Source organism: Lissotriton helveticus, chromosome 4_1 (genome assembly GCF_964261635.1).
Source record: "Lissotriton helveticus chromosome 4_1, aLisHel1.1, whole genome shotgun sequence".
Classification (NCBI taxonomy): Eukaryota; Metazoa; Chordata; class Amphibia; order Caudata; family Salamandridae; genus Lissotriton; species Lissotriton helveticus.
Window position 1 is genome coordinate 489,022,154 of NC_136063.1, and position 17,088 is coordinate 489,039,241.

At 46.7% G+C, this 17,088-nt stretch overlaps 1 protein-coding gene across 1 annotated transcript in view; it reads left to right on the plus strand.

Annotated features, from left to right (window-relative positions):
• LOC144828012 (regulator of microtubule dynamics protein 1-like) overlaps positions 1-17,088 on the plus strand; it is a 334,350-nt gene that overhangs the window by 184,517 nt on the left and 132,745 nt on the right. The window contains exon 5 of the mRNA XM_078686156.1: positions 7,763-7,850. Within this exon, the coding sequence (XP_078542282.1) occupies positions 7,763-7,850 (88 nt within the window). The remainder of the gene's footprint in view (positions 1-7,762; positions 7,851-17,088) is intronic.

A 17,088-nucleotide genomic window follows, 5' to 3' on the forward strand; every position in this document is an offset into this window, starting at 1 on the left:
GCATAGCTACCTGTTGCTGCTTTTTACAATGAAGATTGTACTTTTGGTGGTCAACACATTTGATTAGCATGTCAGTGAGCTACAAGTGATGTGTGTCCAACCACTGTTAACATCCTTCTATCAAGACAATCCAGGTTTTAGATTTTGACAATGGGGGCCCCATTCAATGAGGGTTAGTCCACTCTGCTAATGCTCTACCTCCCTCCCACCTCACCAAAGAGGAGGAGAGTCTACATAGGTTTGACTCTTGCAGAGCGATCAACTTTTACATTTCCAAGACCAAAGATTTTCTATCCAATGAGCAGCTCTTTATTTGATATATAAGCAACGAGAAGGGAAAAGCTCTCTAGAAGCAGATTCTGTCCAGGTGTATTGTGCTTTGTATTTAAATCTGTTTTGCCCTTGACAAAAAGAAACCTTTAGAAGGTATCAGAGCTCACTCTACCAACGCCAAGGCAGCTACTTCAACGTTTAACTTCAGCAATTTAGGTCTGCCCATTTGTTCTGACTCACCAACCTCAAGGGGATAGATAATGCTGTAGTATCTTTTCCAGAGGTGTGAAATCTGCAGGTAGAAGTACTGATCAAAAGAACCAGCTACTTGCCTTAAGTAGCAACCTTTCAGGTGTTTACCAGCAAATTCCTTAACTATTCCCGGATTTCCCGCTTACCTTCCAGTTCAATATTCATCATATTAGTAAGGTGGTTCCAAATTACATTGCTGCACTGCTTAATTATTGCAAAATGCTGCTGGCCTCATCTCACCTCTAAGGGCTCAGAAAGGAATGGACAAGGAACTCACATCAGAGCTCCGAGATGGCGCAATATGGCTCTAGTGATGTCATATTTGTGGTGGTACCGTATGAGATAGAGTCGAACGTACCTACAGGTGCAGTACAGCTATTACAAAGTTTGCATATCCAGCCTGGTACATGAGAAGATTTATAAAGTGAAGAATCTGCAGGTAGATGGAGTAGTCACCAGAAAGATATTTACCGTAGGTATGTAACTTGTTCAACATGACTGGAAGTAGTAGTGGTGGTGCAAGTCCTTAAATTTACTCAAGAAGGCAGTGAAAGTGGACAGGTGCTCCATGACAATTGGCAGGTATGATACAGGCAGGACGTGACACATGATCCCACCCACTGATGTCATCATGGGCAGGCACAGCATGACCTACCTCGACAGCAGTGTAGCCCTAATCTCTCCCCGAATCAGCGAATCCCCTAAAGCCATCAAAAGGGTACAGCGCTGGTTAATAAGAGCATGTCAGTAGAAGGAGTACTGGAACTTACCCACATGGCGCAAACCAAACCACATACAGGGTCTGATTCACAAAGGGCCTCCACACTTGTGGGGGACGCTCCACAGTTGTCGCTGCACTCGGGTGGAATATCCTCATTGAGAGTTCTTATTGTGTAGATTAAGCCCCAAGTGCGTAGACCACACACAACTGCAGTGCCTCTACCACGAATGTGGGAGCCCTTTATGAATCAGGCCCACAGTGCCTAGGTGAACACTGCTTAGTCAGAGCACCTACCCCAAAGCCAGCAGCAGAGGTGGAATCAATCAATCAGTAGTTGTATAGCACATAACTATCACTCCTAAGGGTATCTGGGCGCTGAGGGTGACATGTCTCTGTTGAAAAGCCAGGTTTTGAGTTTGTTTCTGACGTCTGCCAGGTAGGGTGCTTTTCGGAGGTGGAGGGGTAGGTTTTTCCAGGTCTTGGCAGTAATGTAGGAGAAGGAGCGGTCTTCACTGCATCTGTGTTGGACGCAGGGGTTCTGTGCGAGACGAAGAGAGATGCAGAGCACAGGTGTCTTAAGGGCAGATGGAATTTCAGACAGTGGTTGATGTAGGATGGTCCTTGGTCGTGACGGGCTTTAAAGGCATGTGTGAGAATCTTGAACTGGTATCTCTTCTGGATGGGGAGTCAGTAGGTTTTTACCCAAAAGGTCACAGTCCAAGCTAGACACAGAATGGCTATGGTGTGCTCAGTAACTAAGTCTCACCAGCCCACTCAAAACATTCCCATACCAGCCAGCAGTAAAAGTATGAAGTCTTCATATGCCCCCAGAGTGTCACTACATGATCAAAATAGTCCAACTGAGGTTTTTGTGATTGGTCCAAACTGTGGTTGTATGTAGAGAGCCATCTAAATAATGCCTCCAATGTGTGCTCTGTAATGGGCTTTTTGATCTGGGGGGAATTTCCCATAAAGAAGCTATGGAAATTAGCAAACCTCAAGGAGTTTTGTACTTGTCTCACATTCAGAGGAGGGACCCATTCTTCAACAGCTCTGACCTTGTCTGGGTCCATTTGAATTTCTTGATGTGAAATTATGATCCCTGAAAAGACAACTGATTTGTATTGAACATACATTTTTCAGCCTTTGCATATAAGGAGTGTTGCAGTGTTCAACAGGACTTCTAGTAGATGTCTTTTGGTGTTGTTTCAGATTAGAAGGGAATTCTAATATATTGTCAAGGTAGGTAATAATAAAGGTGTCTAAAATGTTTCTAAATATATCACTTATGAAATTTTGAAACGCAGTCAAGGCATTGCAAAGACCAACATGCATTTCAAGGTATTCATGATGCCCATATTTGGTATTAAAGGCAGTTTTCCATTTGTCCTCCTCTTTGATACAAGCAAGTTACACGCACCTCTACAGTCTAACTTGGAGAAAATGTTAACAGTCTTTACCATGTGCTAATAAGGGGGAAATGAAGGGAAGAGGATACGTATTACGGATAGTAACTGTGTGCAAGTCCCGGTAATCCATACAGAGCTGATATACACTATTTGATTTTGGGATACAAAAAAATTGGGGCCCGCCATCGCAGGTACCCTTGCATCTGCATTGTTGGCTGGATTGTTTTTGTGCAGGAAGAGAACCTTACTGAATTAAAACAATCCAAGGGGGTGTTTTCCTCTTTCTGTGTGTGCTGCAGAATGCAACATACACAGAAAGAGGAAATAATGAGGAGAAATAAAGATATTTCTGCTTGTTGCGCCTGCCCTGGGGAGGAGTATAGTTTTGGTGCATTCCCAGGTTTACAGATCCATGTACATCTTGGAATGAGTCAAAACCCATGCTTGTTGCCTGAAAACACCCACTGCAACGCCCATAGAACGCCTCCCTGTCACAATGTAAGGCAATGCAGCGACTTGTGCTGCATTGCCTTGGACCATATCTATGAGGTCGTGAAAAGCCACACAAATTGGCTTTGCGTGGCCTTATAGATATGGGTCTGCACTCAGTGCTGCTGGAGTGTCCTTAAAAGTGACGCATCAGAGGCACAAAGGCTTGTAAATAATCCCCCGAATGTCTGATTAATCTAAGTTTTCCTCCAGACATTCTTTTAATACAAGGTCTTTCCTACGTGTCAGTGGGTATATCTTGCTATGTGAAAATAAGGCTCCTGCTGAAGATCTTTCTCTCACTGGACATATCCAGAAGTCAGAGGAGTACAATCTATCCCTAATACTGCCTCTGGTAGAGTCTTATATGACCGGAATATGTTGTTTGCCACAGAATTCCTTATCAATAAAATTGCCAGAGGCTCCACAGTCAATAAGCATTGTCATATGAATTCGACCACTCAGCATGGTAAAGCTGAGCTTCAGATGGAAATGTGACCTTTTAATAGCACACTTGTTTTTTTCAAAAGACGCTTGTCCTGGGTTTACTCCTCAGAGACAAGCCTTCTAGTCCCTCTGTAGCATGGGGGGCTTCTTCTTACAAAATGTCCACCCTGGCCTCAAGATAGGCAAACAGTGGTGTAGTTAGACCTTTTGCTGCCCGTGGATTTCCCTGCGTTGGCCACCCTGCGACAGCCGCAGGTAAGAATGCAGAGTAAGAGGGTGGTGGCAAGACAGAGGACCGAGCGGGTAAAAGTGCTGCTGCCCCCAAAACCCGGGCCGCCTCCCCTCCTTACTACACCACTGTAGGAAAAGTCTCTCCTTCTTTCTGAGCTCTTGTTCTTCCACACTCAAGGCCCCTCTTATAGAGCCAATGGGAGCAGGTTCTTCACTGTGTTTTTCCTCTTCTAAAGTTTCAGTAGTATTGGGCATACTCCATCTTGTAGGATCATCCTCTTTTCTCCTGTCCTAGCCCGTTGTTGGGCGTCAATCTGCAGGGTTAGGTCAATCAGGGTTCACACTAGGTAGGACGAGTAGTTACTTTAATATAAATGTATCCTTCAGCTTATCTCTTAATTCATTACAGAAAGTTGCAGTTTCATTGCTCCAGTTCATCTCGGCTCTCAATTGCTGTAAATATGTAATATAGGGAACCAAGGGCCATATGTATCATACTTCCGTTTTGCGAATTCCAAATAGCGAATTTTAAGGAATCGCTATTTGGAATTCGCAAAACGGTATGTATGTACAAAATCGCTATTTAATAGCGATTCCTTGTCATTCCTAATTTGCGATTAGCAAATTGCTAATCGCAAATTACCCATTCATTTCTATGGGCCAGGAGGCCCATAGGAATGAAGGGGCAATTGGCGATTAGCAATTAGCTAATCGCAAATTAGGAATTTTTTCAAGGGTGCAGGGGTGTCTCAAGAACACCCTGCTGCACCCCTGAAAAAGACATTTGGGAGCATATGGCGCACACACATGCCCTAAGGGCATGTATGGGCGCCATATGGCACCTTTTGTTTTTTGGAAAAAAGATTTTTTTAAAGAATTCGCAAATTACCACCAACTAGAAGTTGGTGGTAATTGGCGAATCCTTAATGGCATTTTTTGAATATTTTTTGTTTGATACATTGCATTTAAGGAATTGCAAAATTTGCGATTCCTTAAGTGCAATCGCAAAATAAGGAATTGCAAATTTTGCTATTCCTTATTTTGCATCAAACATGTTTGATACATACCATTTGTCAAATTAGCATTCGCAAAGGCCGAAATTCGCCGAATTTCGGCCTTTGCAAATGCTAATTAGCTTGATACATATGGCCCCAAGTCTCTCTTTGCTTGTCGAAGATTCAAAAGCACAAAATGGACGTTCTGTAAAGTTTGCCAGCGATCAAAGACTTTAGCAAAGGCCCAAAACTTCGAAGGGAGTTGACTATTTCCGTTAAATATAGGTGTTGCCCAAGAGAGTGCTGCTTTAGTTAAATAAGAAAGGTTAAAGGCAACTTTCATCTTAAATGCTTGGGGCTTTTTTTTTATGAAGTGCAATCTACATTGAGCCATGAAAGCCTTGAAGAGTTTCAGATCTCCAAATTATTTTTCAGGTGGAGATAACCATGTGGCTCCATGGAGCAATCCCTATTTTACTAAAGCCACTATTCTCCCCTGGAGTCCTTAGAAACTCAGGAGGTACTGGGAATGACGGGAGTCAAGTTTTCCTGACTTTCACTAATGTCCGGACGTAATCTCTGTTAACAGAAATGTTCCTCTTGCCGAGTGACTTCCAAATAGTTCTCAATCTGAGCGAGAGCCTGTGACTCGATGGTGAGTCATCATCATGAGCATCTGAATCCATTGCGCCTCACAAGTCATCATGGACCAGATGTAGCAAGAATTGCTTTTGTGATTCTATAATAGTGAATTTTAATGATTCGCTATTACAGAATCGCAAAATGCAATGTATGTAGGTATTGCTGAAAAATTTGCGATTCCTACATTTTCCTTATTTGCGACTCGCAAATAAGGAATGGCTCTCCCATTCATTCCTACGGGCCTAGAGGCCCATAGGAATGGATGGGAATTGCATGCGCAATTTGCGAGTACCCAATAGGTACTCGCAAATTGCGCATGCAATTGCAAGGGTGCCAAATGGACACCCTGTTGCACCCCTGAAATATTCATTTGTGCATATGTGGTACAGATGCCCTAAGGGCATGTATGCATGCCACATGGCACCTTGAAAAATGCAAAAAAGTGCATTTTTCATGGAATTCACATATTACCACCAACTTGAAGTTGCGATTGCTTACATGCATTTGCAAAATAGGGAATCGCAAATTTTGCGCATCCTTATTTAGCAAAGGCTTTTTGGGATGATACATTCCAAAAGGCTTTTTCCCGTTCGCAAACGAGGCTATTCTGTGAATCGACCCGTTTGCGAATGGGAAAACCCTTGATACATCTTGCCCCATGACCCGTGTGAAAGCTGTGTACGAGGAGGAAATTATGATCCTAGTCCACAATTTGCCACCAAGTAAGAACAGTAATTAAGGAAACAGGAATCTACAAGCTACAATTCGAAAGAGAAGAGGGGAAAATAGGGTTTGGGAATGAGAGAGTAAAACATGCTGGAGTGGATGTCACTTCTCTCTGGCATTTTGGATGATTTGGCATGGCACTCTCTGTCTGGGAGGTCTTTAATTAAACCAGGCACACCACTGGTACAACAAGTCTGACTTTAGCAATGAAGACAGGTGGTAAGTAATCATAGTGGTGCCAATATAATAATACTTAACAATCCATAACCCTTTTGGACTTACCCAATGTTCCATAAGGAAAAGTCAGTAATGAACCCAGGAAGTAGCCAGTTACCTTCCCTCAGCTCTAAGAAGATGCTGAGAGGTGGTGGTTGTCCACTATCACCCATCAGATGACAGTCACTGGAGGGTATATCTTTGAAAGCGAACAAAGAGAAACACTCAGGGAAAAGGTAAACCAAAACAAAGGTGCAGGGAAACTCCAATGAACCATGAACAAACTAAGCAGGCAGGAGCAACACAACTAAGCAGTTGCAAGGCAACCTGCTCCTACCATGGACTGCTTAAAATACCCGGGATGTGATTCTACTGCAGTTTGATTGGTCAACCTTCTCTCTCTGACCTGAAAGTTCCTGCCCCTCAGCCCCAGTCTCCTATGTCCCGTTCTCCATGCTCGTTGCATTCTCTTCTATCTCCATTTCTTTCACCTTCAGATGAGCAAACCTCACCTGCTGTGTCCCTGACTCATGACACACAGGAGGCAAGGAATTGAAGAGCAATAGCTGCTTTGAGAGACCTAAGTAAAAATTATACGTTTGGGAGGGGATAACACTGTGTAGGAGCCAGGGATGGTGGCTTACACGCCTCTCTCAGGCTCCATTTAATTTTACCTAGATACCCGCATTTACAGACTATTGGCCCGTTAACTCATGTACGCCTAGAATCGCTAGCTTATATGGCCAAAGTGTCTGGCTGAAGAACTCAACAAATATAGTATAGTCCATACAGCCATTCAGTTCTGGGCTGCTCAACATAGGCAAAGCACTGCTCTGGGTTCTCTGCCTACACAACCACTCACAGGAATAAAAATGTTTAACGGAAAACTAGTGTAAAATTCTGGTCTGCATGAGGCCCCTATGCTCGTGGTGCCCCAGTATGCCCATGCGCTAAGATGGCACTGATTTAGGTATATTGAGGCTTTTACACTGCCACCATTAGCAGGCTAATATTTCAGAGCGGGATGAGGATGAACTTCCTAGAGGGTGGGGAGTTGGAGGGATCAGGCTGGCTGAAGTATTCTTCAGTTGGTTGAGATTACGTAGGCCTTTCAATCACTATCATTAGTGATGAGGTAGGCAGTCTTCAAATTGGAATAATTTCCATTCTGGATCCATTATTACTGCTGCACTATTGCGGTCATATTAATACTGCTGGTATATGGAGGGTTGATCACTTAAGCGTTTCTCCTCAAAATGTGCATATGAGTACCATAGGTGAAGCACTGTTACGTACAAATTTATATGCTACACATTTCCGAATTATACCATGTTATTTAATGCATTTGTTTTTGTCTTCAGGTCTTATTTTGTTGCAGAATTGCCTTGGGCTCAGAAACAAATTGCGTCAATGCTATTTGAAAATCCGCCCACAGCTACATTTGAGGAGGTACTAAAATCAATTTTTGTCTCAATCGATGTGTTAAAAAAGCAGCAAATGAATGGCCTGATCTATATTTAGGCTAGCCTAATACATAGTTGATTTTTATATACAGAAACATTTGCTATTTTGTAAAGGGTTATTCAAAGGTTAGGATTTATTTTTTGAGTACATTGTCTATTTCAAAAAACAGTCTGATTTAAATGTTATGCTTGAATTACGTTTACAAAAATATCGCCTGATTGGTTGTAGAGTTTATAATATTAACTCAAATTATTTCTTCTCAATATGTTATAGTTGATTAGAAATGATCGTGTATAAAGAATTGACTGCCCTTAACGCAGGGACGTAGCTCCCGAGGAGGTGTTTGAAGTGTTGCATCCTTCTAAAAAATGTATACTGTAGTTAATAGTTGTTTACAAGTACTTTCAGTCAGGTTATGTGAAGTGTCTGTCGGATTTCACATGGGATTTTTACATGCCCACACTGACAAACACACACAATCTCTCTTGTCTATGTTTCAATGACCTTAAAACGTGAATTAGTTTGAAGAATATTGCTTTAAGTACCCCTAACAATCTGCACTCTCTTTCCACTGCCCATTAAGCTCCCATCATGTCCTACTTCTCATGTAATGTGTTTTAACAAGATGTCCCAGCATGATTGTAGCGAAATCTTAAGCTTCCCACCTTCCCCCATCATACTGACCAAGCTAGGAGGCTGGGGATGAGCGGTTGAAAAGTTTCAGCACTCTCTCCATCCACTTGTTGTGTTTTCTATGTTCACCCTGTGGAGAAGTGTGGCTCAATGGTTAGAGCAGGCAGACCTTGATGCAGAGCTCTGGCCAGGGACCAGGGTTCGATTCCTGCCTCGGCGGGTCTCCGGCTCATTAATTCCCCTGACTGGATATTCTCGCCTCAGTGCCTGTCCTGATCATGGGTCCCAGGTTGCAACTCTGGGCAATAGCTTGCTTAGTCTCCACAACGGCCCCAAAAGCGCTGGGATGCCTGGCTGCACCTGGGGGGTGCCCAGGAGTGGACATTTCCCAGGAAAGCCAGGAAGGGTTCCTAAGCGGTATACGGACAGCGCCGGGACACCTCCGGTGGAGGTAGCTGTGCGCTTTACAAATTCCGACATTTACATTTACCCTAAGTGGCCAAGTGTATGCCCAGACGTAGGTCCCACGTCTGGGCATACCCTTCCCACTTATGGCGACAAAAGCAAAAGGAACAATTGATGGACCGAATGCTGAACAATGCAAACATTCATCCCTAGTCAAAAAGATCTGGGTTTTATCCATCGTTCTTTTGCTCATCACGCCACACCAGTTTGGACCCAGCCATATGCAAATCAATCTTGACCCTGTGCCTCAAGGGAACAGTACAGCCCAAAGTGCCAGGCCAGGTCCTCCCTGGACCAAAACAAGCATCCTAGGGCCGGTTTCGGAGGCATGACCCCTCCTCAGCAAGGCTAGCTTGCATCCAGTGGTGCAGTGAGCCCGGTACCCACGTCTGGGCATACCCTTACCACTTAGGGCGACAAAAGCAAAAGGAACAATTGATGGAGGATATGCTGAACAATGCAAACATTCACCCCCAGTCACAAAGATCTGGGTTTAATTCATCGGTCTTTTGCTCACCAGGCCACACCAGTAGGCCTACTAGAAGCATTTAATTTACAGGCCCTGGGCACACGTAGTGCACTCTACTGGGGACCTATAGGTAAATTAATTATGCCAATTGTGGATAAGTCATTCAAACCATATTCAGAGGAGTGAGCACAAGGAATTTAGTACTGGTTAGCCTGTGGTAAAGTGCACAAAGTCCTAAAGCCAACGAAAAGAATTCAGCAAAACTGGAGGCAAGCAGACAAAACGTTTTGGGGAAGACCACCCTAAGGCTGACAGGTCTAACTCATGTACCCCATCTGTAAGTGGGGAGAGCTACCCAACCTCTTGGGAGTTTTCTTTACTAAGGTGGAAGAACCTCTAGAGACCATCAACATTAGCGTGGTCTACCTCAGGTCAGTAATTCACCATAAAGTCCACTTACTCTAGGGAGATGGACCACCTCAACAACTTTGGATTTTCACCCCTCATTTGCATTAGCCACCTGAGGGGCTGCGGTCTGCCTGAATCTTTAAGTCAGTCCCAAACATTCATAATTTCAACTTTTTCAGTGGCCAGACCACAGCATAGGCTTCCCGTTTAACAGCACTCCACCTCTGTTCCATGGGAAGTAACCTCCTAGAGAAGAAAGCTGCTGGTTGGTCTAGGCCCTTATAATTTAGTTGTGAAAGACCTACCCCTATGCCATGTTCTGAGGCTTCCTTCTATACAATAAACTCCCTGGAAACATCAGGGGCCTTGAGCACAAGGGCTGTGCATATGACCTGCTTTAGGAAGTCACCTGCTTTTTGGCATGCCTCCGTCCAAATCACATTTCTGGGCTGCTTCTTCTAAGTTAGCTCAATCAAATGGCCAACAATGGTTCCATATCTCTTGACAAACCTCCTGTAGTATCCTATGAAGCCTAAGAAGACTCTCACCTCAGTTTGTGTTTTTGGGGGCTCCAAGGCCATGATAGTCTCTATCCTGGACTGGAGGGGCTGCATCTTACCCCTAACCACCTGGTGTCCTAAGTATACACTGGGCCCCTGCCCTGTCTGGCATGTACTACCCATGATAGTCAGGCCTGCTTTTTGCAGAGCCTAAAGCACTTCCTGCAGGTGACAAGATGGTCCTTCCAGCTGCTTCTGAAGACAGCTATATCATCCAAGTAAGCAGCACCAAAGGCCTCTATATCAGCCAAAATCTGGTTCACCAGCCTCTCGAAGGTGGTTGGGGCATTCTTTAATCCAAAGGATATCACTCTAAATTGGTAATGGCCCTCTGGAGTGGAAATGCTGACCTCTTCTTGGCTTCTTCAGTTAGGACAATCTGCCAGTACCCTGAAGTAAGATCAAAGGTACTCAGGAACTGGGCAGCCACTAACCTGTCAATCAGCTCATCAGCCCGGGGTATGGTATGAGCATCATTTTTGGTGACTGAACTAACCTCCCTGTAATCTTCACAGAACCTGAGTTCTGGTTTAGTGCCAATTGGGGAAGCTTTTGGTACTAGCAGGGGCTACTGGAGGGTTCATTCACCCCCAACTCCAACACCCTGGATACCTCATCCTTGATGCTGGCCCTCACTTTGTCAGATAGCCTATAGATATTAATACTGACAGGGAGGCTGTCTTCTGTAACCACATCATGCATAAACAGATGGATAACCCCCAGAGTGAGGCAGAACAGAGGGAGAGAACTGTCCCAGCAATTGGTGACAGTCCCTCTGCTGTTCTGAAGTCAGGGTAGTGGATAGGTTTACACTTTTGTTAGACCTGGCACCTTGGTGTGAGTCTCCCTTCCACTTTTTTGCTGATGTGCCTCAGATGTTTTGATGGTGTTAGCTGCTCAGGGCACTGCGCCACGGCCAATCCGCGCCGCAGTGCACGTGCTCCCAATGTAAAGTGTACCTGAAATTGGTTTCCATGATTGGCTCATTTGATTTACTGTCATTCTCCAGTAGAGGGCACCAGGAGTGCCAGGGCTTGTAAATACAAATACTGCTAGTGGGCTTGCAGTGCTGGTTGCGCCACCCACAGAAGCAGCCTTTTAAAATGTGTCTAAGGTCTGCCTTTGCAGATCCTGCGTGCAGTCTGGTACTGTCATGCTGGCTGGACAAGTGCACCCACTTGCCAGCCCCTAAACGTTCCCTTTACTTCATGTGAGTCACCCCTATGGTAGGCCCTAGGGCAGGGTGCATTTTAAGCCATTTTCGTTTTTCACTATTGTAAAGCTACCTGTTCTCATAGGCCAGAATGGCTTGCTGGAATTATTGCACTCTATAATCCCAGCCGGCTCAGGGAACATGGTAGAAAGTCAGGTTTAGTATGCCTGAACTCAGAATAATAAAATACTTCTTTTAGTAAAGTTTATTTTAATATCCTGTGTTTGCAAATGCTACTTTTAGAAAGTTAGCATTTGCTTGCCTGACCATTTCAGCCCGCCTCTGCTAGGATGTGTATCTGCTGTCTGGTTTCTGTGAGTGACAGGGCTGGGAACTTTCAAGGGACAGTCTGGGCTGCCAGATGGTGAATAGAGGGATTACCCCCAGGATGGGTGGGAGGAGTGCCCCTTGACTCTGAATAGGGCTGTGCTCTGCCACCACAATTTTGGCTCCACCTCCTGCGGAGCGTCTGATTTCCCTGCCCTGCACCCTGAAAGAAGAAGGCAGCTTCCTGTGAACAGAGTACTCCAAAACTGGGCTGAACCAGGCTCAGGCCCCCTGGCCTGCAAAGACAAAAGAAACTCAGTATAAATGTAGGAACCCTGCTCCTAAGAAATTAGATCCTGTTTTACCACAAAGAACCTCTGCCCGACTAGAAGGACCAGGAAGAAACTGAAGGAGGAAAGACTGTCCCTGACCTGGGGGACTGGCCTGCTGTGGTGCCTTGCTCAGGAAGGAGAGGAAAAGACCAGAAAGGACTTTGCTTCATTTGTGCTTGAAACTATCTCCAAGGGCTTGATTTGAGCTTGCCCCCTGAACTGAGCCCCAGGACCAGTGGGTTCATTGTGCCTGCGCTCGTCTTTGACCGAGCCATGTGCTTCCTTCCCGCCGGAGCTGAGTCCTGTGCACCCTCGCCCCCTCCTAGGGCCGTGACACTCAGGAGCCTGGCCGCCCTTGCCCGCTGAGAGCCCCGCTCTTGCCGAGTTGCTCTCTACCCGTCAGGCCGGGCCGCCTGCTCCCCTGTCACCTCGCCTGCTACTGGAGCCCGTGGTGTGCTCCCTCGCCCCTCCCGCCGGAATTCTGCTTGGAGCACGATCCTACGCCTCGGACGGCCGCACGTACGTTGCAACGTACCTGGCCGCCCCGCTTTGCCCACAAGCCCCTGAAAGAGGCCGCGCCGCACCCTGAAGAGACCCCCAGTGCGGTCCGTACTGGAGGCCCTGTGCCGCGCCTGCCTACTGGAAGCCGCCAGCCGTCGAAGATCCAAAGGTACTCTTTTCCGCTGGTGCGTACTCGCTGAGTACGACTCGTCCTCCTGACGTACGCCGAGTGGACCCAGACGCCGCGCCGAGGACGTCTGCAAACCAAGGTACTGTACCGTACAAACTCAACAGTGAGTCTACAACGGACTCGGGGTCCGCACCGTTCTGTTTTCCCCGTAGCGCTGTTCGTCTTGACCTTCACAGTGCTGTACGCCTCGTACGCGAGGCGCATAAAAGTCAGAAGCCCTTCGTGTACGCTAGAGAGGTACGCCTCTCACTGAGTGTGACGAAGCGCACCCCATTGTAATTCCATATCGGTGTACGCCTTGCACCAAGCACCGCACCTCGTACTAATGTGTCCGCGAGGTGCGCGAGGGTTGGCGAGGCTGTGTTTTGAGCATTGCGTACAGCGTACAGGAGCGCTACGCAGCGCCCAGCAGTGAGAAACACTGCCAGAACAGAACAGAGCTTGTACTTTACAGTTTGTGGAAGCAGCTTAACCCATCTTCAAGAACTTTAAAAGAACAATTGCCTCTTTAAAATCTGGTGGCCTCCTTTTTAAACGTTATATGGTCTTGTGATAGTAACTGCATCCTATCTTATATTTTTACATAAAGCCTATGTATTTTTTATACAAATCTTACGCCTGGTGTCCATTTGTGGTGGGTCATTGTGTTAACTGTATGTGGTCATAAATGCTTAACTAACTTAGCGCCCTGAGGATTAGCCTTGTCTGCTCGCGCCACGCAACCTAGAGAGTGAGCAGGGGTTATTCTGAGGAGTAGTTCCCTTGCCCTGACTAGAGGAGAGGGTCCCTGTTTGTCACAAGGGCATACCTGTGCCAACCAGAGACCCCCAAATCTAACAACTTTCTACTGACCCATCCTTCTCTTTGGATGCTGGGAGGTCAGGTAGAGGCTCACTCTTATCTTTCTCCCCACCATGTGTCACCAACTACATCGTGACCTCAGACATCTCAAAGAGTGGCTTGATACAGTTGCTATTGAGCACCCACTGGGGAGCCTGGGGGTCTTGTGGTCCATCGGATAGGTGACCTCCCCCATCCTCTAAACAATCTCATAGGGCCCAGTCAAATGGAATGGAGTGTCCTGGCCTCCACAGGCTCCATCACCCACACTTTCCGTCTAGGTTGAAATTCCACAGTGGTAGATGTCTGGTCATACCACTGCTTCATTACCTCATGGGTGGCCTCTAAGTTCTCAGAGGTTTGCTTCCAAAACTTGCCATCTGGATTCAGGACGGCTATCATGTAACTAACCACTTCCTGGGGAGCTCTCCTGGGGGCTTCCTCCAACCCCTCCTAACCAGACTGAGCGGTTCCCTTAGAGGATGGCCATACAGAAGCTCTAAGGAGCTAAATCCAACCCCCTTCTGTGGTACCACTCTGTAAGCAAAGAGCAGGTATTGCAAGAGGACTTCCCACTTATGCCTCAGAGACTCGGGCAGGCCCTTGATAGTGCCTTTTAGGGTCTTGTTGAATCTATCAACAAGCCCATTGATTTGTGGATGGTAAGGGGTGGAGTGCTTATAAGTAGCACTCGTACCACAGTGCATATAAGCAGGCAAGAAGTTGGTGCCCATCAGACACCACTTCCTTGGGGAAACCCACTCTGGTGAAAATCCTTATTAGGGCCTTAACCACTACAGGATCAGTTGCAGCCCATAGAGGTATGGCCTCTGTGTATCTTGTGGCATGGTCCACCAGTACCAGGATAAATCTGTTGCCAGAGGCGGTCCGGGGATCCTTAGGCCCTAAAATATTGATATCGACCTTTTCGAAGGGGGTGGCAATGACAGGCAAGGAATTCAAGGTAGCTTTCAGCTTCTGCCCGATCTTCCAGCTGGCCTGGCAGGTCATGCAAGTCCTACAGAATGTATCTGAGGAAATCTTCATCCGGGGCCAGTAAATGTGGAGGACAAGCCTAGCAAAGTCTTGTCCTGCCCCAGATGTCCTGCCAGGGGTATCTTATGATTCAGAAAAGGGGGTGGTGATGAACAGAGTGTCTGAATTAAGCAGACCACTCTTACCCAGTCCAAAGATCAGGGCTTGATCCATCACCGTTATTTAGCTCACTGCCCCATCCCAGCTCAGAACCTGGCTATATGCAAATTAGTCTGTCCCTGGCCCAGTGCATCATGGGAACAGGGCAGACCAAACTACCAAGTCAATTCTTCACCAGAAAGGAGACAAGCTTCCGGGGACCGGTTTCTGCCATTTCAGGCGTCGTCGGCCCGGCTTGCTTGAATCCTGATGGAGCAGTGAGCAAGGGACTCATGTCTGAGTATACCCTTCCACGCTTATGGTGGACAAAATGATTCAGAAAAGGGGGTGGTGATGAACAGAGTGTCTGAATTAAGCAGACCACTCTTACCCAGTCCAAAGATCAGGGCTTGATCCATCACCGTTATTTAGCTCACTGCCCCATCCCAGCTCAGAACCTGGCTATATGCAAATTAGTCTGTCCCTGGCCCAGTGCATGATGGGAACAGGGCAGACCAAACTACCAAGCCAATTCTTCACCAGAAAGGAGACAAGCTTCCGGGGACCGGTTTCTGCCATTTCAGGCGTCGTCGGCCCGGCTTGCTTGAATCCTGATGGAGCAGTGAGCAAGGGACTCATGTCTGAGTATACCCTTCCACGCTTATGGTGGACAAAATGATTCAGAAAAGGGGGTGGTGATGAACAGAGTGTCTGAATTAAGCAGACCACTCTTACCCAGTCCAAAGATCAGGGCTTGATCCATCACCGTTATTTAGCTCACTGCCCCATCCCAGCTCAGAACCTGGCTATATGCAAATTAGTCTGTCCCTGGCCCAGTGCATCATGGGAACAGGGCAGACCAAACTACCAAGCCAATACTTCACCAGAAAGGAGACAAGCTTCCGGGGACCGGTTTCTGCCATTTCAGGCGTCGTCGGCCCGGCTTGCTTGAATCCTGATGGAGCAGTGAGCAAGGGACTCATGTCTGAGTATACCCTTCCACGCTTATGGTGGACAAAATGATTCAGAAAAGGGGGTGGTGATGAACAGAGTGTCTGAATTAAGCAGACCACTCTTACCCAGTCCAAAGATCAGGGCTTGATCCATCACCGTTATTTAGCTCACTGCCCCATCCCAGCTCAGAACCTGGCTATTGCCCCATCAGGATTCAAGCAACCCGGCCCGACGACGCCTGAATTGGCAGAAACCGGTCCCCGGAAGCTTGTTTCCTTCCCAGTACAAGAATTGGCTTGGTAGTTTGGTTTGCCCTGTTCCCATCATGCACTGGGACAGGAACAGACTAATTTGCATATAGCCAAGTTCTGAGCTGGGATGGTGCAGTGAGCTAAAAAACGGTGATGGATCAAGCCCTGATCTTTGGACTGGGTAAGAGTGGTCTGCTTAATTCAGGCACTCTGTTCATCACCACCCCCTTTTCTGAATCATTTTGTCCACCATAAGCGTGGAAGGGTATACTCAGATGTGAGTCCCTTGCTCATTGCACCATCAGGATTCAAGCAAGCCGGGCCGACGACGCCTGAAATGGCAGAAACCGGTCCCCGGAAGCTTGTTTCCTTCCCAGTACAAGAATTGGCTTGGTAGTTTGGTTTGCCCTGTTCCCATCATGCACTGGGACAGGAACAGACTAATTTGCATATAGCCAAGTTCTGAGCTGGGATGGTGCAGTGAGCTAAAAAACGGTGATGGATCAAGCCCTGATCTTTGGACTGGGTAAGAGTGGTCTGCTTAATTCAGGCACTCTGTTCATCACCACCCCCTTTTCTGAATCATTTTGTCCACCATAAGCGTGGAAGGGTATACTCAGATGTGAGTCCCTTGCTCATTGCACCATCAGGATTCAAGCAAGCCGGGCCGACGACGCCTGAAATGGCAGAAACCGGTCCCCGGAAGCTTGTTTCCTTCCCAGTACAAGAATTGGCTTGGTAGTTTGGTTTGCCCTGTTCCCATCATGCACTGGGACAGGAACAGACTAATTTGCATATAGCCAAGTTCTGAGCTGGGATGGTGCAGTGAGCTAAAAAATGGTGATGGATCAAGCCCTGATCTTTGGACTGGGTAAGAGTGGTCTGCTTAATTCAGGCACTCTGTTCATCACCACCCCCTTTTCTGAATCATTTTGTCCACCATAAGCGTGGAAGGGTATACTCAGATGTGAGTCCCTTGCTCATTGCACCATCAGGATTCAAGCAA